The 24498-nt window shown below is 36.5% G+C and overlaps 2 protein-coding genes across 3 annotated transcripts in view; one reads left to right on the top strand and one right to left on the bottom strand.

Moving 5' to 3' along the window:
- The window catches only part of LOC149838686 (uncharacterized), a 61916-nt gene extending 45289 nt beyond the window's left edge, over positions 1-16627 (top strand). The window contains exons 13-15 of the mRNA XM_090006739.1: positions 13458-13641; positions 15921-16003; positions 16077-16627. Coding sequence (XP_089862865.1) covers positions 13458-13641; positions 15921-16003; positions 16077-16190 — 381 coding nt within the window. The 3' untranslated portion in view covers positions 16191-16627. The remainder of the gene's footprint in view (positions 1-13457; positions 13642-15920; positions 16004-16076) is intronic.
- Positions 16628-16924: 297 nt separating this feature from the next.
- Positions 16925-21950, bottom strand: LOC149838685 (deoxyhypusine synthase-like). 2 transcript variants are annotated; one of them, XM_090006740.1, is made up of 7 exons: positions 21718-21950; positions 21452-21619; positions 19282-19500; positions 18803-18889; positions 18606-18711; positions 18016-18251; positions 16925-17238 (listed from the first exon to the last, which is right to left on the bottom strand). In XM_090006740.1, the coding sequence occupies exons 1-7, from the start codon at positions 21925-21927 to the stop codon at positions 17161-17163; spliced, it is 1104 nt and encodes a 367-aa protein (XP_089862866.1). In that variant the 5' UTR covers positions 21928-21950; the 3' UTR covers positions 16925-17160. The 2 variants fall into 2 exon arrangements, with proteins under 2 accessions (XP_089862866.1, XP_089862867.1); XM_090006741.1 differs by lacking the exon at positions 18016-18251.
- Between the last annotated feature and the right edge of the window lie 2548 nt (positions 21951-24498).

Genomic DNA, 24498 nt, shown 5'->3' with positions numbered 1-24498 from the left:
AGGGCTTCAAGCAGATCCTTGATGTAACCCAACCGTTATAGGAAAATTGGTTGTCACCCCTCCACAAGTGCGGACATTGGTTACTACTCCTTCATACATATCTTTAATTATACTAATGTACTTGAGAGAAACACCTTTCTTCATCATTGTCCACCAGAGAACGTCCCTAGGTACTCTATCGTAAGCCTTCTCCAAATCAATAAAAACCATATGCAAATCTTTGTTCCTCTCTCTATTTCTCTCAATAAGTTGTCTAAGAAGATGTATAGCTTCCATAGTTGATCTTCCAGAATTAAAACCAAATTGATTCTCCGATATCATGACAATCTTCCTCAACCTAGACTCAATCACCCTCTCCCAAAGTTTCATAGTATGACTCATGAGTTTTATACCACGATAGTTTGTGCAATCTTGTATATCACTCTTATTCTTATATAGAGGCACCAAAGTACTCTTCCTCCACTCATTAGGCATCTTATTTGTCCGCCAAATCTTGTTAAAAAGATTTGTCAACCATTCTAAACCTTTCTCTCCCAAGCATTTTCAAGTCTTGATAGGTATACCATCTGGGCCAACTGCCCTTCTTGATTTCATTTTCTTCAAAGCCATGCAATTTAAGATAATTTTGAAAATCTGTGGATAAAAACTCTCCCCTTGAATCCATGCGAAAAATAGCAATATCATTTTGAAACTTGTTTTTAACCATATTATGAAAAGTTTGAAAGTATGAAAATACTTCAGACTTATGTTTGAGAAAGTAAATCCACGTATGTCTGGAGAAATCATCGACAAAAATAACATAGTAAACAAATCCTCCTTTAGAAATTACTGGTGCAGGACCCCAAACATCCGAGTGTATTAATTCAAGTGGTCTTGAAGAGAAAAAGGTTCTGTTCTGAAATGGTAATCTTTTCATTTTGCCGACAATACAATCTTTACAATCAAATGATTCAGAATTACAAAATTTTCCTAGATTTGAAAAATATTGGATTTTGGTTATATGTGGGTGACCAAGTCTCTTATGCCACAGTTCCAACTCTATTTTCTGAATATTATAACAAAAAGCTTTCTTCGGCATTTCTAAAAAATCCATGTATCTTCGCATGAGATATTCTTCATTCTTTCCATTTCTTCTCGTATGAGGCAAAAGCCTTGATTTTCTCTTCTTCCGATAGAGGGACCTCTTTATCTCCCTCATTTTTAGTAAGAGATAACTTAGGTTCTGAATCAGAACTATCCACAATCCCCATAGGCTTTTTTCCCATATATGGTGCTTCATGATTGAAGCTCATGTTACATAGTTCGTATCGCTTAGTTTCATAGCTATGTTACAGGGATTCGGCTAGCAGGGTGCCGCACCCGCGTCGACGCGACTCGATGCGGGTGCGGCACTGGGTGCGGTCAACCCGATCCTGGGTGCGTTGACCGCACTCAGGATCATTTAGGTCCATTTTTTTTTAGATTTTTTTTAAAAAAAAAATTTTCCCTATGAAATGGGCTGCGATTTTTTTTTTTAAAAAAATTCTGCTGACAACAGCTGCTGCTCCTAATCCTTCTTTTTCGTAAAGGATTTTCTCTCTCCATAATAAATGATAGACAACTGCTGCTCCTAATCCTTCTTTTTCGTAAAGGATTTTCTCTCTCCATAATAAATGATAATGATGGTGGTAGCCTTGCTGGCTATTAGTATTCACTGTTCTCCTGACGAGATGGGTGCGTGCAACTGTATATAAAATGAAATTTGAAAAAATCCGCATCGGGGGAACCCCCCGACCCCCTTATATATATATATTACAATTTTGCCTCTGCCGCACCCCCGCACCCGGGTTTTTTGGAAGTGCCGAATCCTCGCACCTGCACCTGCACCCGCACCCGCACCCGCACCCGCACCCGCACCCGCACCCGCACCCGCACCCGCACCCATGTGACATAGTTTCATAGGCATGATGGTGACTTTATCATTGTCATCCATTGATTACAAGGACAAAAAGAATAAGGATAAAAGAGAAACGAGAAGAGAAATGAAAAAGAAAGAAGAAAATACAATACAACAAGATGTGAAATCTTCCCCAATGAAGTGATAAAACACTTCTCTTCAAGTGGCAAACACTTTTGCAAACGGGAACAGAAACCGAGACAGCTTTTCCTCAAGATCTAGTACTTCCGCGGCTCTGATACCATGAAATGAAATAGGGATCTTCAAAACACGAGCTTAGATTCACAAGGGAAAGTGTCATGAATGACACTAAAGCATAACCCTTAAAAAGGGTATAACTGGAAACAAAATAAAAATAAAAAGGTATTCTTTATTGATATGAAAAACCAATTGCTTAAGAAGCATTGGAATAAAATACAAGAGGGCCTGCACCCCTTTATATACACAGCTGAAAGAGGAGGACTCTAAATAGAGCTGTTGTGTCCAACCACTCTAAATAAAGCTATTGGACTGTGTCCAACAACTCTATTGCTAGTCAAGTCTGGACAAGACTTGACTAGCAACAGTCATTCTAGTTCAAACTGAACTAGATGACATAAAGACAAAAAATAAAAATAAAGGAAAAAAGTTATAGAAAAGAAAGAAGTGAAAAATATATATATATAATAATATTATTATATATATATATATGTACAGTTTTACATTTTAACATTAATCAACAATTCTTTTTTGCCATTTCGAGCAAGCTCGGGGTACAACACATACCCACCGAGTCCAAACCATGCTGTCCGCACACAGGACAACAATAAGACACTATTGGTAGCACGTTTCTCATGTACAGGCATGCGGCCAACCAGTGTTGGGCAGTGGACAATGCTGCACAAAAGATGCAGCAGTGTACCACTCAAAACAGCCCGCAAACAATCATGATCAGAACATACTTATTAGCATGGAAACAACTCATGTGACAATAACAAATGCATACATGTTCAGTCCAATCATGACATAATACATAATATTTTCTGTCACATTGTTACATAGATGCATGCCTAATAGTTTATATGAATACTTTCATATTGGTCACATAACAGCATGCATGACAGTCCAATCACACGTAAGCATACATAATCTGGACATGGGTAACACATGAATCTGAATTTTTAACATGTATAAATCTGTACATTCAACATGCATATATCCAAGTATTTGTCATGTCAAAAATCTAAATATTAAACATGTAAAAATCAGCATATGTGACATGTATAAATTCGAACACTTGACATGTGTAAATCTGGACTTTTAACATGTGTATATGTATATATATATATAGTTTCCCTTTTTGTTTGAAGACTGCCTAGGTAGAAAGACATTGATTTTTTTTTATCAAAACGACATTAATGACCTAACCCGATTTTTGGGTTATTTCTTTCCCTGCATAACTTCCGGCAGAACCACTAGAATACAAACTTCGGGACAGGCTTAACACAAGTAAGTACAACAGCCAAGTCCAGGTTTGTTCTCACAACCTTGGTTTAGAAATTAATTCACATAAACTGTTTCTCAAACAAATCAGAATTTCAGCAGGGCATAAGACAACATTGAAAACAGTTTTAACCAACCTAATGACGTAAAATAAGATTTTGATATAACAGCAACACTGACAGCCTCGAAGCAGTTATACCAAGGTTGCCAAACTAGGAAGCGGAAGCGAGAAACAATACGGGAAGCTGAAGCGAGAAGCGAGGCATTTTAAAATTTATACGAAGCTGAAAGCAAAGTTTCAATTTAAAAGCGAAATATGAATAAAAAATGAAGCAATATGGAATCAAACAAGAAACAAATAAAAACTAAAATAAAATTTGTAATGCCCAAAAAATTAACCATAATTATAGTTCAAATATTGAAATTTCGAGACCAAATTTTTTTTATAAGTATAAATAAATCAGATCTTATAATGCGGAAACGATTTTTAAAAACGGTTAAGACTTTGGACGCAGTTTCACTAAGATAACAATCAAATCAAATGTACGAGATATACACATTTCAAACCACATACAATATAAGACTGAAATATGAAGAGTTTTAATTTCATTTCAAATCAGAGTATGAAAACAATACTTCAGTCTCTACATGATCAAGTACTTAAAACGAAAAGATCATGAATACCAAGATCACAAGGTAAGAGTCGACCCTCGAGGATGCAGCTCAACCAACCATTCACTCCAACTACTCATCATACTTTACCTACATTACCTGTCCCCCATAAAATGAGGTCAGACTCGCTAAAGTTTGGTAAAGCAACTCAAACTCAAACTTAAAGAAAACATATCAAGCATTTAAATGTAAAGATATATTATTCATCCATCGTCAAGTGATAGACAAGGGAATGTCCTATGAGTCATTCATTTCAAGCATTCGAACATAAAGCATTTAAAAACATTTCATCACTTAATATTATATTCAACCTTAACTCACGTAATAAAGCATAATCTATATGCATTCAAGTCATTATATATGCATCTAAGACATTCAGATCATTGCATCGTTTTCATATGCATTCATAATTCTTATAAATAATAAGTCAAATCACATTTGACCATTCCAACGTGAAACAACGCACATACCTTATAAGTAATTTAGTTAGATATTCATGATACACATCAATCATGATACATAAGTGTGATATATTTACTCAGACAATCATTTGCAATGAAACTATATAGGCGTGATGTATCATTCACCTAATAAGTCAAAACTAGTCATTTGTAGGCGTGATGTGTCATTAACCTATATGCTAACATAAACGTCACAATCATAACCTCATATCAAGATCTAAAATCAATAAGGATCTGATTATCATATCTGAGTTCAATATATAATCATGCTATAATAGAAAAGCCAAATCTATAGATTCATAACTGACTATCTCAATCAACTTAGAAGATCATCACAATTCATCATAACATTTCATTTATTCATAATAAAGATTTACAAAATCCACGCCGGATCATCTTGTCTGGGAAATGTACAACCTCATAAGGAGTTACCGCCTTAGACGGATGGTCTGCCTGATCTTGGACAATGCACTTCCTCACAGGAATATACCGTCTTCGCGGGTTACCCGCTCTTGGACAATGCACTTCCTCACAGGAATATACCGTCTTCGCGGGTTACCCGCTCTTGGACAATGCACTTCCTCACAAAGACTTGCCGCTCTACCTGGATTACCTGATCTGGTCATGCACACCCTCACAGAAAATCCTTTGGGAATAGTTCCTCAACGGGTACCATATCCAGTGAAAACTATTGTGATACATGCATCAATATAATTGACCACTCTCAGGGTCGATAGCCATCAAGACGGGCATAAGCATGTATACAATCAAGGCATCACACCATACATCACTTCATATGGCATTAAAATTATAAATTCACACATTTAACCAATAAGGCTTCATAAACCAAAGTTCACTATTGAACTTAAACATTTATCACATGCATTCATAATTTCATTTCATGTGGCATTTAAATCATATCATACATAAGCATATTATCCTACGCATCATATCATCGCCACAAAGAACATTGCACTTCGTAAATTGAACCTCGAAGCATGCGTAAACAAAACATGAGTTCTATGCATGCATACGTGAACATGCGTATTTCATAATACGAAGCAACTAAACCTCAACGTACATAACTCCTACGTAGTTCGAGATTTGCACACACGATAAAAGTCATGCATTTTTCACCACATGAATCAATATATCACCTTAGATATAATTGTGTAAGGATTGGTCAAAATCTCATTGACCATCCTACCGTACATCATACACATATATTTCTCAAGCAAACAAGACATACAAGTTCAAAACAATTCATAACATTCGCATGCTTTCTTCTATATAAGAATAAATGAGTCCATCATATGACAAGACAATATATGTAACATTCACAATCTGCATCGAACACGACTTATACATGTCCATAGTAGTTATATATGCACCATGTATCAAATTCATACAAACACATAAAGCAACATAGTATGCGCAAACCAAAGTATGATGACACACATTGCGTATATATTATACATTCATAAGTGTGCCTACAACAAACATACTCTATATTCCGCTAACTACAATCATGACAAGCATGATCTCCGAACTACAATCACAACAGTCCTAGATATCCACAACTAAGTGAAGTGTGTGAGCATAACTTGTATTTGCAATTCATTTAGATATTCAGTGCAACATCATGCTTACACAATTAATGCTCAAACATGCTTTCTATAAGTTCAGTTAAGGTATCTTACCTTAATAATGTGAAGAATAATGAATCGAAACTCAAAAGACCGAGGAGTTTCGAAGTCCGCAAAGACCGCTACCCAAACAATACAACGAACCCTTTTTGTGCGATCGTAAATGCCAAAAACTCAAAAAATGTCAATTATAACAAGATTAGCCAAAAATAGCAAATTACCCTATAAATCATTACCAAGAGCCAAATAACACACAAATACACTCCAATAATTTACAAACTCCATCAAAAATATATTTAAATATAATATATATATATATATAGTGATTTATAGTCCAAAATAGTTCTATAAATGCAAATTATACCCTGATTGGCTTCAATGAACAAATGAATATGTAATAAATAAATAAATGAAATTCAAAAGCTAGAAACACATTTCTAATTTGGAGATAAAAAATGAGTTTTTTATTTATTAATAATCCTTAAAAATTACGGGTTTTACAAAATTGATCATTCTTATATTTCATGATTTTTCTGTAAAAGAGTTAAATTTTTGTTAAAATCTAACAATGATGGTTACCAATTTAAAGAAAGTACATGAAAAGTGTGAGAAAAAATACATGAACAAGATGAAAAGAAATGTGAGAAAAGTATATAGTATGCATAGACCATATGTATGAAGCATAGAAGAAGCGTGGGGGAATCGAGCTTACCATGAAGTTTCGGAAGCGAGGAGTATCGCGCTTCCGAAGCGAGTTTTCGGGAAGCGAGCTCCCCACCTACCTAAGAAGCTTCCGGTAACTCTGAGTTATACTATGCAACAATAACAAGGCTGACGAATATCAATTAACGCTACCATTTATCATAACAGAAAAATCGACTTTAAAAAGAGTTTTAATTTGTCTGGCCAAAAGCGGGGTAAGTGCATGGTCGAACTAGACCAGATGTGCACGTGCAAAGTCCCTGGCACCTCTACAACAGATCGGCATGTGAAAAAGCACAACGGATCTGCCCGGGACAGCGAGCCTTAGCTCAACAAATCGGCACCGGATCTGCCTCCTAGAGTCTTGGTAGATCTGGGCCAGGGCTGCACATATATATATATATATATATATATATATATATATATATATATATATATATATATATATATATATATATATATATATATATATATATATATATATATGCGCTCCCGGTCTGCACACGTGTTTTCCCGGAAGATCTAAAAACAGTAAGAACAAGAATTTACTTTTCAGCTTCATGGGTATGTACTACTTAACCGATCTCAACATGTAGAAAAAATTACATGATAAAATTGAAAACTGCATATGCGTCTAAATCTGAATATTCATTCTAGATAAAGATCGGTACATGATAGACCGAAATTGTATATGCATTAAATCTGAATATGCATTCTTACTTAGAAAAATACGTGATAAACAAAAACGATATATGCATCGAATTCTGTATATACATTTACATATATACTCGAAATCATGTATTTCGATATATATGTATATAAAAGAATCCGATTCCCCCTTTTTCTTTACTCTATTTTTTTTATACTAGGCTATGGCAGACATGGTGTCTGTCACAATGACCAAAATCCAGCAGGCTGGGGGTCGTTAAAACCCCAGCCTGCCAGTTGGTGGCATGCTGCCGTGAACATCAGCAATGCTCAACAGGGTTCTGTGCGCCCTGCAGCAGCATTGTTGTGTTCAGGTCCATAACCGAGGGTCAAGCTGGGTCAGACCGACCAGATTTGGTCTGGTCCGACCAGCCTGACCTAGGCCAATTCGAGGAAAGGGCTAGTTGAGCCGAACCCAGTCCATTCTCTGCACTCCCACTCACTGCGTGCGCGCGCGCGCGCACACACACACACACACACATATGTATATATATAAGTGCATGTGAGAAATCATGTCTGAACTTAGATTATATACAATACACAAATTGAAAACCAGAATCGTATTTTCTCGATTCCAAATACAAGAAATAAATATTTTCTTTTTGATGAATGATCAATGCAATTGATTAAACTTGCTATTCACAACCGCAATATGTGAATCAAATGCAGTAACAATCTTATGTCCAAAATACTCAGATTTCTAACTCACCCTTAGAAACCAACACTCACAGAAGAGAAGATTAGACAAAATGTGAAACCTTAAAATCTGAGATCACCGATGAAGCATAAAAATGAATATTCAAAATCTAGTGGTAATGCACGATATTGAACAAATTATGATTTATAAAAATCTATCTTTTTTTTTAATCTGTCAGGAAATCATTGGCCAGATTTTTTTTATGATTCTGCCCAGTCAAGCGAGTGCCAATTTTCCTGTACCAGTTTTACACATACATATTTTTTTTTCTTTTGTCTGTTTAATCCTACCCAGCCGACAGTTGGCTGAGCTTCACTCTGACTGCAAGTCTGCCCAGCCGACAGTCGGCTGGGTTTAGTAATGAATACAACTGCCCAGCCGACAGTGCCCAGCTGACAGTGGGTCGGCTGGACTGATCCAAAAGCCCTCAACTTCCTCAAAAAATATATATACCATGGGGCAGCAGACCCCGTTTGGGTCGAATCTGGCTCAAACCACGGCTGCGATTCACATGGAGAGCTTCATATATATAAATATATAAATATAAATATATATATAAATATATAAATATATATATAAATATATAAATATATATATAAAAATATATATATATTTAAATAAATAAATAAATAAATAAATAAAGATATATATATATAAATATATAAATATATATATATATATATATATAAATATATATATATATATAAATATATATAAATATATATAAATATATATATATATATATATATATATATATATTAAATAAAACATGCTTTCATTACGAAATCAGATCCTAAATCTGAAATATACATAAACAACCATGAATATATCGATTTTCCATAATTTGAACATGGGAAACCAAACCAGATTCATGGTTCCCTTCAAAAAAATATCACCTAAATCAGATTCAGGCTCTTTTTCCCTATTCGAATCAAAAGAACGAACCCGTACCTTGTTTGGAGTTCAAAAAAAACCAAAAAAACTACCAGACGACCGGAGAAGAGGGTGGATCCTTCTTATTTTCTTCCTCTTCTCTTTTCCTTCTTCCTTTCTCTCTCTCTTTCTTTTCTTTCTTTCCTTTCTTTTGAGTTTATATAAATGTCTCTAGGGGTGACGCCCCCCCCCCCCCCCTTTCCAGCATCTTCTAAAGAGGGTTGGAGATTGGACTTCCCATATGGGAGTCCATCTCCAACTCTTCTTTCTAATTTTCTAAAACTCCTTCTTTTCAAACCCTTTCCTTTTCCCTTTTATTTCTTTTACTCTCTTACCATATTTTTTTCCTCTTAGCCGTTATGGACTCTTCTAGAGTCTCCACTATTAGGCAACTTCAAAATTCGGAATTAAATAATATTTAATATTAATTTAATTATTTATGAATTATTTATTAATAAATAAATATCCAAAAAATTTCAGAGAGTGTCTTATCCCTCTGGGAGTCTTTTTAATTTTAAAACCCTTTAATTTAAACTCATATTTTGAATTTAAAGTTTTAATTTTGTTGGATCTGGATCCTGATCTAAGATCCAAATCTATATACAAAATCCATTTGGATTTTAAGATGGATCAAATCCTAATTAATATGGGTCTTGGACTAAGTCCAGATCCATATTAATTTGGATCATATGGATCGTATCCGGTCTGATCCAATCCAGACCTGGTCCCATCGAGATGGATATTTTTTTTGAAAAAATGCGATTTTCGGGGCAACTGTAGCCCAAATTCTTTAAAGCAACATACTGTGAAACTCAGAATTTGAGGCACATCTAACGATATATAATTCGAATTTCGCTTCCGAAATTCGCCTAAATTTAACTTGAATTTCTATCGAATTTCGCTTGAATTTAAAGGTTGAAAATAAAACTTTTTATCACATTTCAGTTGATTCGTTTAGGTCTTGTTAATGAGACCTAGGCCAAGCCCAAACTCAAATATCATATTCCTAATATCGAGCATTTATCGACTTTTCTTCAACACTTAGACAATTTTTCAGAAATCTCTAAATTTAACTAAGTATAAAAACACATGTTATTACAAAGGCAGTGGGTGGAGTGCAAAGACGATGGGTGATCTTTGGTGGTGGTTGTTATCTCCAGTGAGCAGTGGTGAGGCAGTTGGTCGAGTGTAGCCTCTCTGGCAAGCTACAGTGAGGCGGTGGGTCGAGCTCCGATTGTTAATATATATAAATTTGTTTATATATATATGCATATATTTATTTATGCATGTATATCATGTTTATTGATTTGTACTGGGTTTCTACCCTTTAGGTGTATTTTGGTCATTTTGTACACTTAATAGGTTCTGCCCATTAGGGGCAGATTTGACCTCTTTGTTAGTTTTCTTTATTTTTGCCTTTTTATTGATATCTAGGGGCTTTTTTGGTCTTTTAGACCATAGATCCTTTGAGGCTCCCCAACGGCTATATTTATAGTCGTTGGGAGCTCCCAACGACTTTATTGGGGCTCCCTTGGCCATCCTATGTTGTATATAAAAATGACCTCTTGTCCCTATTTTCTTTAATGTTTTTCTATGCATTCTAACTCATTAAAGATCTATTATTTTTTTTATGTTTTGTGTTCTTTTATGTATGCCCATTGGTGGCTCTTGTGATCTTATGTATTTGCCATTGATTGACTTGTGTATTGTTCCTTTGTGGAATTGTGCTTGGGCACTCTCTTTTGATAATTGTATGCTCTTTGTGGCTCTTTTGTATTCTTATTGCTTTCATTACATGGTATCAGAGCCAAGATATGACTATCTTGGTATTTAGCTTTCAATGATGGATTCAAGATTCTTTGATCATGGAGATATGAAAATCATAGTCTGGTAAGTATTTTAAAATCTTTGTTTATTTTTGCTCTATTTATAAGGTTTGAAAAATCAACGGTCCAAAATCTTTGTAAAATTTTGAGGCTCCAAATATCATTTTTTCATCTAAAACACATGATCCAGGTGTGGATTCCTCATAAATCGACCATGCCCAACATATTTATGGGGTCGGAACTGTGAAAAAACACCGAAAGGGCAGAAAAATCCATTTAGCACATATCATTTAGCACCTAACGTGTGAGCAACTACCAATTTTTTGTTCTCTCTCTCTCTCTCTATATATATATATATATGCATGTATATCATGTTTATTGATTTGTAATAGCTTATGCCCTTTAGGGGTATTTTGGTCATTTTATATACTTGTAATAGGTTATGTCTATTGGGGGCAGATTTGACATTTTTGTTATTTTTCTTTATTTTTGTCTTTTTATTGATATCTAGAGGTATTTTGGTCTTTTAGACCATAGAGTCATTGGGGGCTCCCCAACGGCTATATTCTCCAACGGCTATATTTATAGCCATTGGGATCTCCCAACAACTATATTGGGGCTCCCTTGGCCCTCCTATGTTGTATATAAAAAGGGACCTCTTGTCCCTATTTTCTTTAATGTTTTTATAAGCATTCTAACTCAATAAAGATCTATTATTTTTTATGTTTTGTGTTCTTTTGTGTATGCCCATTGGTGGCTCTTGTGATCTTATGTATTTGTCATTGATTGACTTGTGTATTGTCCCTTTGTGGACTTGTGCATTCTCTTTTGATCATTGTATGCCCTTGGTGCCTCTGATGTATTCCTCTTGCTTTCATTACACCAACAACGTGCAGAGAGGGAGAGGGGAGGGGGGAGCATTTCTCTCCAGCAAGGGGTTTAGTGGATCGAATGCAGTCTCTCAGTCGAGCAGTGGGTTGAGTGCAGTCTCTTCGACGAGTTGTGGTGAGGCGATGGTTTAGGCTCCAACAATGTGCAAAGAGGGAGAGGGAGAGGGGAGGGATGGGCGTGCAAAAGGGGGAAATGAGAATCAAAGGTCCTAGGGAGGGTTTTAGAGGGAGTTTATATATGATGATCGTAAACCGTCAGATCTCACTTAGATCGAACGGTCTAGAAATGTTGGCTATAGTAGGCAGCTACCCCCTTCTCTACACACACACACACACACACACACATATATATATATAGTGTTTATTTTGACATATATATATTTATACAAATATAAATATATTTATATTCATTTATATACATATTTGTGTGTGTGTGTGTGTGTGTGGAGGGGGGGCATAGTATTTGGTACCCTCGTGGGTAAGAAACCCCCTAGTTGGAACTCATGAGGGAGGTTGTTTTGACCTAATCTGACCTCATGGATGTGTTCAGCATGGTCAAAATAGTAGGAATCAACCCTTGGATGGTAGTTCTTTAACATAAAAATGCTTTTTTGATGTTTGAAAATTGGTATATTATAGGCCATTGATTTTTCAACCCTTGTAAAATCTGACAGATACATTGGAAAAATATGAACCAAACACCGGTTTCTACTAAACTTATTATGTAGATCACATTTGGAGGGTCAGATGTGAAAAAAACTGAAAAAATAAAAATTTTACATTTTTTCACCATGGGGTTCCTTACCCATGTGGGTAGCAAATATTAGCCCATATGCCTGTCTGTTTGTATATTATAATTTTTCTCCGTTTTATTGTTTTTTAATTGTTTTGGTCCTGTCTAAGCTGACTAGTTCCACTTAGACCTCAACTAGTCCTTTTAGGGCATACTTTCTTGGCACTGGCTAGCACTTTGACTAGACGAAATATAGGTGGTTCTCTTTTTTCTCCCTTTTTTTCGTGCTTTCCATTTTTTACTTGAGATTGAAAAGGAATAACCTTTGTCATGTCAACTTTTCAACTCTAATTTACCTGCCTTGGTCCAATATGGATCCAAGAAATGGTCTGGCTTAGATATGACCACTGCCCATTTGGGTCCCAACATAATGTACTTTTGGTTCAAGTGGATTTTACTCGAAACTAATTTAAGCCAGCATTCATGTAAGCTACACCCACGTACATCTGATTTAGATCTGGGAATGTGTTTGACTTGAGAATTGCTAGGTACTATTTGAGTGCTAACCAGAAGTCATCTATATATTTGGTTGGTGATGCCTTTGCTTGTATTACACTTCCCATGTTCTGTGTGTTGTATTAACTATGTGAGACATGCCTGTTCTTATTATGCAGATAATATGCGTCTGTGTGATGTGAGCTATCAGAATCTTTTTCATTTTCCTCTTATGTTCGCTTCTTAAGTTGTATGGTAAATTGCATATATTCCCAGGTTCTCTGGCCCGAAGGTACATTCTTTCTGAAGGTGGGCACTGATGGAAACAAACTGAATAGTGGAGAATTTTGTCAGAAGCCTGGATCAACTGCAGGCTTAGGTGCTGCAAATTCATCTGCCTCCTTTGAGATGGAGCGAGAAGCTGCTCGTAGAGCCAATGATATTAAGAAAATGATCTTTGGTGCGTATTTCTATCTGTGTTTTGGGTTACTTTGTCTATTAATTGACTGCCTTTCATTGAACCATAAATTGTTGACTAGGTTTCACGGAAAATAGATGTTTTGAATGACTGACATTATTTATTTGTTATACATATGTTGCTGTCATTGGCTTGCAATATGCATATTTGTGCAATTTTAAATTCTTTGGTCATAAACCATAGCCTTAGTCTATATGCTCTTTGAGATTAGGCATTTCATCCTCATTTTCAATCATCAGTCGTAGTCATTACTACAAACTTATAGGAAAGCATGGGAATCAAATTATTCTCTCTTGGTTAAGATGGACTCATGTTGTTTGAAAAATATTCAAGAGTCTTTGTACCCACAACCACAAGTCTTTTTAGCTCCCAAACATCCATTTTGCTATCATCCCCAGCAATGTATTTGTCTCTGTAGGTTTATGCACTTAATTACTTGCAAGCTGCTGCTTTTATTTGAAAGTCCGTCTTGTACATTATTGACTTATTCTTATGGATCTCTGTAATTGGAAAGTGGTTGAGGGGGCAAACCCTTCTTAACAGTCAAAACTCATTTATAGAATGTATTGCATCATCTTATATATCTAAGCAGTTTACAGTAAAGGTTGAAGCCCTAAAAATTAGGGAATATGTCATGCTCAATTATGCTTCTTTTGTTTTTTGGACAAAGTGAAGACCTAGAACATTAAGCGGCAGAGGAGAGTTAAATTTCATCTCATCAATGGTTTTGCAAACACACAACACAGTGGAACAAGTGGCTGAACTATCTAAATGTCTTCGATTATTTAGATGCATACACGTTAAACTATCAAAATGACTTTGGGGACTCTCGCTTTCTCTCTCACATAAATGAGAAATGAGTAGGTCCTAACCAGAGTTGCCAGTCGAGGAAGCGGGAGTGGGAAGCGATACGGGAAGCGAAAGCGAGGCACTTTCAAAATTTTAGGAAGCGAGAAGTGTGGAACGACTTAGAAGCGAATCAAGAATTGTCTCAAAAGCAACCTAGGAAGCGAGGGGGAAGCGAAAAACGAGAAAAAAAAATAAATAAACAAAATAAAAAAATGGAAAAAGGGGGGAAGCACGCTTCCCAAAAATGGGAAACACGCTTCCCAACAAAAATTCCCGCTTCCCGGCGCATTTCGGAAGTGCGACGCTTCCCCTTTTTTCCATTTTTTTACTTTTTATTTTTAATTTTAATTTTTTCTCTTTTTTCGCTTCCCCCTCGCTTCCTAGGTCGCTTCCGTTTCCTTGATGTACACATTTAATGCAATATCCATCATAACCTAATATGTGCAACATATACTTGTCAGTAGATACTTTGAACTCGTGACCTCTTGAAACTGTATGCCACTTTTGAGTTAGGTTTCAGTAATCATTGTACATTGTATAGGATATTGTCAGACTTGGTCTCTGACTTGATTGATCTAATGTCACCCAAATCTGAATACATATTTCTTGAAAATTAGTTGGGCTGGATTTGATCCACCATGATTATGTTCCAACTTGACTCGATCAGAACCCTAGTAGAGTAGACAGATGTCAAAAAGAGAAGTGCAGTGCTTTTATTCACTTTTGGATTGTATTGGAACTTGGATTAGAAACAAAAAGGATTATTGACCTTTGATTATGGTGAAAAGCATATTTTACTTTTATTGTGGTCAAGAATATGTAAGTGGTCGTGTTTCTCAAACTGCTCTTCATTAGTGACATAACCAAGTATTTGCGGCGGTCATGAGCCACCATAGCTTTGTTTGTAAGTCATGGTTTGTCTTGCACATCACAAAGGAACACTTCTTAGGAAGGCTTGCACTCTTTGCCACCTGAAGAGGTGAAGATTTGTTTCCAAACATGGCATTTAGAGCCATGGAGTTGAATGTTTGGGCACTTTATGTGCTGGTGGATTTTTAAGTTAGATGTCTGTTCAACTTGTAGAACCTTTTACATGATTGTCATTTGCTTAATCCCTTTACACATTTGGCTAGAATTGATTCTTTGATGTTCTAGTGAAATGATCAAAACAAATCAAAGCTGCACATATTTAGCCATCATATTATGAATTGCAGGGAAGATTTTGCCAAAATTCATCTTCTCAAGTCAGATTCAAACTATTGATCAGCAACTCACAATTTTCTTTTTCATTTTGCCATCTTGATTTGGTCTTTTTTCCCTTTGCTGTTTTTCAGTTTATAGACGAAAAGTCCTAGAGTTAGCTGTTAGAAAATTTTCACAAAAAACTAACATAACTTGAACTTTGGCTGCAGGAGGAGCTCCAGCCACTCTAGTAGGTCTGATAGGGCAGAAACAATATCGACGTTGTGCAAAAGATTTATATTATTTTCTGCAGGCAAGGTTTCTGCCGTTAATATATCCATTAACCTTTTTTCTTTTTCCTTAACCTACCTGTCTTCTATTTGCAGTCTACAACGTGTATGAAGCAGCTTGCATACAGTATCTTGGAGCTGTTGCTAGTTTCAATATTCCCTGAATTGAATATTCTCATTCTAGATGTACACAAGCAGGCGCCTTACTGACTTGCCTTGCCTAATGTGAGATTTAGTATATTCTTATTCCATCAGTTGAAGGGATTTGGCTTTCCTACAACCACGTGGACAATATGTTCTGCAACTTTTGAACAAGAATGCTGGTCCACTGCAGTTTTTCTGACAAAGGGCTGGAGGGTTAACGCTCCAAGATTCATGTGGCTGCCACAAAAAATCAGGCAGTAACTGTATTTTACTCCAGAAGCCTTGTATATTTGCACATAGATGCAGAGGCTGGTGTCAAAGAACAATACTTTGTATAGTGTTGAAAGGTCCCTTGTATGGTATAGGTTCAATTTTTTTCGACCAAAGGTGTCAGTTAAATTTATTCCTTCTATGTTCGTGTATGTTATATGTAACTTTTTTGTATATGTTGATTTACTCATTGTAATTGTGGATGTTGGAGAAGAATGGATATATGTTTCACATCCTGTGCTCTCTTTTTGTCACCAACTTTGAGAAACACCGATAAATGTACCCACCTTCCATAGTTGCTTCCATCATGCCCCTTACAGGTCCCAACCCTAGTAGCTACGTTGATGCAGATGATGCTGGACTTGGGCATGAATGCAGTCTTGAGAGGCTGAATCTTTTTTTGTATCCATAAACTGTTTGCTGTTTTCTGTTATTTTTCTCTACGGAGAGTTGGCATTGGCATCCACAAGTTTTATTTTATTTTTTCATGGATTGCCATGTTTGTTGGAGGATGTTAGATTATGGCAGGCTTAGTTTGGAATTCTGTCATACTCTTTTGAGATAAATCAGACAACAATCCCAGAAGGATTATTTTCATGAACAACAATCATGAATCACAGTCTATCTACTGTTGAGGAACAATTAACTGGTGTGTTGATGGATACACTGGATCGGTTCTGAAGGATAACCCTTATTAATAGCACTTTTGATGGTCGAACTTGCATGGAAGACATCTTGTTTTTGATGCCTTGCCATTTTCTCCTTTCTAGGACGACTTTTTCAGCCTTTTGGCAAATGTTTCTGCCACCAGAAGTGGGAAAGCAATTGTTGCATCGCAGTGCACCTGAGACAGACATAACGGTTAGATTATTGCAGAATATTAGTTAGAACTTAGAATAATAAACGGTGGTTTTTCACCTTGATGGGGATGGTTTCACCATGAAAGGTACACTTGATGGGTTGGGGCCCAACCTTTGAGGGTTTTTCACCTTTAATGAGAATGGTTTTGCAGGGGGGGCTGCAAATCCCTCTCGGTTGGGACATCCCGTTCAAGCGGTTTCTCCATTATTAATAAAAAAAGGAAGTTAAAAAAAAAACACCTAAATTTTTTCATAGTTAATTAGAAAAACCCAGGGTTTACTTCGTTCAAGCTTCTTGTTAAACGTATGCTGCAATTACCAATAGGCGTGTTTTTTAATATTGCCAAAACTTTGGGTGTGTTTTTTGAAAAACTTTTCAAACAAAGAAATTTGTTTTGACGGTAAATCACTGACTTCATTTATTTAACTCAACTTGGGTAAATGATAACCCAAGTTAAATTGACGGGAATGTGTTTTTGACCAATGGAATATAAACTTTGGTGTGTCTTTAACAATATAAAAAACGTTGGTGTTTTTCATGATCACCAAAACTTTAGGTGTGTTTTTAAAAAATTTCCTGAAAAAAAGAAAGGGAAACCATGATTGGTTTAGAAAACAGCAATCTATACAATATACATGGCCACCTTAAGGTGGCCCCAGGAATTGATTTGTATTATGTATGGACCGGTTGTGGGTTTGAACACTCTGCAAAGATCTTGTATTGTAGTTGTGTACAATTTCTTCACATTAAGCATCAAGACCTTGGCGGTTTTAGCAGTGCTTTTAATCTTTCCCCATGAGATGGCCTCATCTGGACGCGCACCAGAATCACTGCCATCGAATTCTTGTGCAGTGTTGATGTAAACAGCGAAATCGGAGCCATTGCGCATCATGTTTGCATTGCAGATGTGGTGTTTTGGTAACCCCCCTCCTAGAATTATGATGCCCGTTTTCCGTGGGCTTGCAAGCACTGCCTGACTGTCCATGGCCCTTACATCTGCACCATTACAATGGAAAATAGGCATGAAAATAATACATATGCATGCATCTCGTTAGATACGTGTGTTCCAGAGCGACACCATTGTACTAGTTTTCAATTTATGATCGTCAAACATGAAATTTGATGTTGAATTCACCAAGTGGACCTGTCACTTCATTTGCACATGCATGTGCTTTGTGGTAGTTGATTGATGACCATATTTTAGAGTGATTTGATCCAATGTTGCTTAGGTTATGACATATTTTAGAGTGACTTGTTCCAAGGTTAATCAAGGATTAAAAGCTTTTATGAATCTATATGGGATGTTACCATGAATATCTGAAAATAGTCATTGCTAGTTTATCTTTATACCTTGTACCAAGTCAATGATCAGGCCTGGATTCCGAAATGAGTGGAAATAGAACATATCTCCAAGTGACCCATCTGTGATGCTGGGGCAGAAAACTGGAATACCATTCTGGGAAAACCCCATATTTCCCAACAAATTAAACATAATCAAGGAATCATGCCCAACAATGTAACAAACATATTCATGAAGTTTGCGTTACCTTCTGTGCCCAATAAAGATATGAAGTCAGGTCATTCATCTCTTTACCAAGTCTGGCAATTACCTTTGATGGAGTCCATACCACTCTCTGGATATAAGCAATCAGGTTAGATTTTAGGACGTTATACAGTATATTTTTTTCTTAAAGAATTTATACAATATACTTTCGTGCTATGGCATGAATGTTTTTGACAATTTCTTGTATCATTGTGCTAATGTGGCTTCTTTTAGAATGACCACAAAGCAGCGCTTTTTTCAATTGATCAAGGATTTTCTTGACGTATCCTTGAGGGACCAAGTCTTGGCAAACTACCTGCTGCCACAAGAATGTAATAAGTCTTTTGCTAGAATCCCCTCCTCTTTTTTGTTATTTCCAGTGGCACCCTTGAATTTTGTTAAACTAACAGCAAGAGAAAAAAAAAGGTGTGTGTGTGTGTGGTGGTGGGAGGTGGGCGGTGGAGAGCTAAAATGAAAAGTTACCTTTTCCAATTGCTCCTTCAACATTTGATCCAGAATGGGCATAATCCATCCCTCAAATTTACAGTAATTATCATTAGGCACCAACAGATTTCCAGTGCGGTTTAACCCTTTTGATCGCAGGACTGCACCAGGTAAGGTGAAGTCGCCCTTAAATGTTGGGGCCAGGCACTTTATGAGGTCCTCCTCGATCCCACCTGCTGTGGTCACCACCACATCCACCTATTCACAATGCCATGCATGTGGCAAAGTTATCCTTAGCATGACAACATAGAAAGCAAATATATCCATCACCAACCACTTATTATTTTGATATACTAAAGGAAAAAAATCCCATTATTGACCCTACACCTCCAGTTGGTAAAACCCTTGAGGTCCTCCCTGCCTACCAGAGAATGAGTTGGGATCAAAGGAGCGGTTAAGTGGCATGGCTAAGTGCCATATATAGCCAATCACATGACAGCATTGCATAGGGCCTTCAGTTACAGAGTCCAGGCCACACAAGAAATGCTGTCATGTGGTTGGCTATGGCACATAGCTACTCCCTGGATCCCTACACCCAGCTTCCACCTTGTGGCAAGGGATACCATCCGTGGATTTCGAACTTCCCCAACCACATGTTGGATGTTTGATTTAGGATGAAAATGGGAATGCAACCATGTAAAGAAAGATGCTTGAAACTACAATTTTGGAAAGGCAGGAGATGGGTGTTTCCACTGTTGACAGCCACAGGCCCATACTGGTTATATTTGGAACATCATCTTGTGATGGTACTAGGGCTGCCAACCGGTCCAGTAACCGACCCATGAGGGTTCACCCGAGCCCCCTCAGTTGGGTTTGGGTACCCAATCCGGGTAATGTAAGGAAATGAAATCTCAAACCTGATTCTCAGATTAAAGGGTATTTAAAGTATATATTTACAATAAAAATACATGTATAATACTCGGGTCATCTGGATCGAATAATATATCCAGGCAAAATTATACCACAATCTCTGCATGCTCAGGTTTGGGTCCACCTGAATAATATTAGGATCGGCATTTTCCATTCCAGTACCCGGATATTTGAGTTCGGGTATCTGACACAAACCCAACTCCAAAGCTAACACCAAGTTGCTTTAGATGGCGGTTTACGCCAATGGACTTTGAGCTGCACCTAAACTATGTGCATGTCCATGGTAATAAAAACACTGTAAGGATGCTGATTTGAAATGCGAGAAGGTATGGCTTGGTTTTATCCTGCAAGCAAGGTTGCAATAAACTCTTGTGCACTATGATCTAAGCTTAGAAATGCAACTATCAGTTTAAATAAAGTATTGTATCAATGCCTCCTCCAAGCATTTTCAATGCACATCATGAGTTGGATCTCTTGCCATCTATTTGGTGCGTTTCATCAACAAAGCCATACAAAGGCATAACACGTTTACGCTAATGATGTGCTTTCAATCATTCATATGTAGGGCTGTCAAAGGGTTGGGTACCAGAACCATCAGGGTATATCGGAACCTGCCCAAATAACAATGGCGGGTTCGGGATCGGGATCGGGTTTCCCGGGTCACGAAAATGAAATCTCAAATACGGACCCGCATAATTTCAGAATTTTATTTTTTAAAAAAGTACATATAAAATACTTGGGTCAGGTTGGGTACCCATAAAAAAACTGGATTGGGCCTGGTACCCGACAAAAAAACATGACTCAAACCTGGCTCGCATATTGCTCGAGTTGGGTTTGGGTCAACCCGAATATTATTCAGCTCAACGCTTTTCATGCCCATACCTGAGAATCCGGGTCGGGTCAAGTACCCGATACAAACCCAGCCCATTAACAGGCCTATTCATATGCATGTGAGCCAACAAAGCTCAGCAAAAATTAGTAAGTATTTTATTGGGGCATGTTTGCTTTGGTAACTGGTGATGAGAACAATCACAATTGAGAAAGTGAAAGCCCTGATTGTTTGTGACAAGCTCAATGTTGTGACCAACTTTTACAAGATTAAGGCAAAAACAACCACAGGTCCACAGCTGACAATCACAATCACCACTTGTAGGTACTTTTTTCATGTTTCACTAGGCTTGAGAAAGTGCTGTAATCGTGATTTACAATTATAAGATCTTGAGAAAATCCAGTAATCACATGGCATTGCAAACATGTTAAATTCACCACAAAAACTCACCATACGGTGCTCCACAAGAAACCGTACGGTTTCGCGGACACCAGAAGATATGAGGTTCGAAGTGAATCCAAGAAACAACTTGCACTTCACACTCTGCCTGTAGCTCAGATCCTTCTCTTTCTCACTACATTCTTCTGTTATCGGTTCATCTGCTAGACTCCAATCCAGCTTTTGAAGACAGGAACAAAAGCCAATTTGAAATGCATGAGAACAAGAAACACACCAAACATCAAAAATTTGTTGGAGAAAAGTAATCCATATGTTACCATTTGATTCACAATCTTAATGGCATTGCCGAGGTTGGTGGCTTGGAATCCTGTGCGTGAGAAAGACTGCATGAGTTGCTCATAATCAACTCCCTTGTTGAAGTCATAACCAACAATCTTCTCACAACTGTCTTCAAGATTCTCAGACTCCTTGAAGACTGAAGCATGTGCTGATGCTAGGATCAGCCGCTCTTCCCCCTCATTCCCCATTATGCCGCACAACGCAATTCAGAAGCACAATCAAAGATCAAGTAGCTAACTTTGAATTGATGAGGGGAAGACAGCCTATTTATAATGGAACTAAGGATCAAAGCATGAGGGCCCAAGTGGATAAGGCCGGTGAGCTAGCCAGTGGACCTTAAATGCTGCACTTGTGGCGTTCCTCTATGGATGCACCAGTTGGTAGATACCACACATAAAGCCTGCAATCAATCAATCTCTCTCTCTCTCTCTCTCTCTCTATATATATATATATATATATATATATATATATATATATATATATATATATATATATATATAAAAGAGTCCAACTAAAGAAAAGTAAAAAATCTACAACCAATAACGATGGCATGACCCTCCTCTAATGCTTAGGCATCTCACCGGTCAAACCTCATGTATTTGTTCTTTATAATTTATTTAGTAAAAAATATGCTTTAGACAGACTTTATGACATGTAGGCATGTTTTTTGAAACGTGAACAATGCATTTAAAACTTTACAATACAAAGTATTGTACTGGGCCATTGATTTTTGGTGCTTTCAAAAACACATTTAAATATTTATCCAAAACATGTCGGTCATTAAAGTCCGATCAATGAAAAACTCAATCATTAAAGTAGAAACGCTGTCAATTATCATTGGTTATAGATTTTGGAAATTCTTTTGGATGGACAGTATATATATATATATATAGAGAGTGTGATTGGTAATAGGTAGGTGTGAAATAAATGTGCTAAATGAGTTTTTCAGCCTTTTTCATTTTATTTTTAATTTCTCACCGTAAAGATGTGATCTATGTACTTGATTTTATAGGGATCAGCTCTTGAAGAGTTCTATTCTGAGACATGGGTGAGTTTTTATAAGATTCAAAAAATCAACGGTCCAAAATCTTTGTAAATTTTTGAGGCTCCACCATGCCCGACACATTTATGGGATCAGAACTGCAAAAAAAATACCAAAATGGTAGAAAAACCCATTTAGCATGTATCATTTCGCACCTAAGGTGGGAGCAGCAACCAATCTCTCTCTCTCTCTCTTTCTATCTATCTATCTATCTATCTATCTATATACATATATATATATATATACCAGTATCAGCATTCAACAAATTGAAAACGCTAAAAACACCCTCAAAAGTAGTGGCATTTTTAATATATATATATATATATATATATAATTAAAACAATTTTCTTAAGGATAAGAAAAAGTTTTATTACAAACACAAAAAACCGATACAAATGACTTGTCCCCGTTAGGCCAAACATCAATCCCAATCCCTTGGATTGAGAGGGCTCAAACATTCACCAGTCATTTTACTAGAAACCATTTAGATGACATCAGTAAATTCATCTAGAATTCACATTTAGCGTGTCAACTTCCTTGGTTTACACCTTGAGAAATTAGCTGGGACATGCTTAATTAGGGAAGCGATAAGGTAGATGGAATTATAAAAGTACTCTTTGTTTTTTTCCACAAAGGACAGAGTATTTTCATGAAGAATGGAGAAACCACCCTCTGGAGAGTTGCCCATCTTTGGCTGAGCAAGGAATAACCAGGCGCTTACCTACTTTTATTCTTTGCCCTCATTAATACAAGGGGTTTAGCACTTATGGGAATGAAACTCTGATCACCCATTTAGTAGCTAAGGCCCCTTCCACTAAACCAAACCCTTGGGGGGCAATAAAAGTACTCCTTATTTCTTATTTAAAATTTTGCTTGACTTTTTTCTTTCATCCAATCAAATAGATCTAATCTACCTTATTGAAGCTTACATTTTCAAAAAATGTCACCATTTTTTAGTGTGTCTTGCTCATTTCAATAAATTGAATTCTACTAACTTTAATACATAGGGTTGTTCATCAATAAATGAATCTATTGTACGAATAATTTGACTCAATTCCTTAAAAAGCAAACAAATTTTGATATTGTCCCAATGTCCAAAACCACAAATATTCGACATCGTTAGCACCCTTTTACCCTTCACAACTATGAATTGAGGCTTTATTATGATAAAATTGTACTGCCAACTGGATAGGTCAAACTTTCACTTGAATTCAGAATCACAGGTTTTTTTATATGAACCTCACGAACTCACATAAATTTATTTGCGAATTTTCGGTGAAACTGAAACCACCAAAATCACAAATATCCTACGCTTTCATATATCTTTCATAAAATTGCATAAATTTATGTGTGAAATGCCACTTACCACTAAATTCATAAATATCCTACTGTTTTACATATACAAATCAAAATCACATAAATTTGTCTGCGAAACTTACCACTAAATTCACAAATATCATACTTTTTACATATACTTCTAGAAATCACATAAATTTATCTTCGAAACTTCACTTATTACTTACCCTTAAATTTGCAAATATCTAACTTATTCGCATATACTGCACGATCTTGCATAAAGTAATTTGTGAATCGCCTTATATCGCAAATATTATACTTAAATATTTACACAATTATGACAAATATGCAATATTTTTATTTTTTGCAAATTATTTTCTCGAATCATAAATAAACCCATTGTGGTCCCCAACCTGATTAT

Source organism: Nuphar pumila, chromosome 5 (genome assembly GCF_984573655.1).
Source record: "Nuphar pumila chromosome 5, dmNupPumi1.hap1.1, whole genome shotgun sequence".
Classification (NCBI taxonomy): domain Eukaryota; kingdom Viridiplantae; phylum Streptophyta; class Magnoliopsida; order Nymphaeales; family Nymphaeaceae; genus Nuphar; species Nuphar pumila.
Note: the sequence above shows the minus strand (reverse complement) of the source record. Positions and strands in the feature narration are given on the sequence as shown.

Coding starts and splice junctions, on each gene's coding strand:
- LOC149838685 (XM_090006740.1), bottom strand. CDS start 21,927: ATGGGGAATGAGGGGGAAGAGCGGCTGATCCTAGCATCAGCACATGCT. Junction 19,501..21,451: donor TTCTTGTGGAGCACCGTATG/GTGAGTTTTTGT, acceptor CATTGTGAATAG/GTGGATGTGGTGGTGACCAC. Junction 18,252..18,605: donor GATCATTGACTTGGTACAAG/GTATAAAGATAA, acceptor GTAATGGTGCAG/ATGTAAGGGCCATGGACAGT.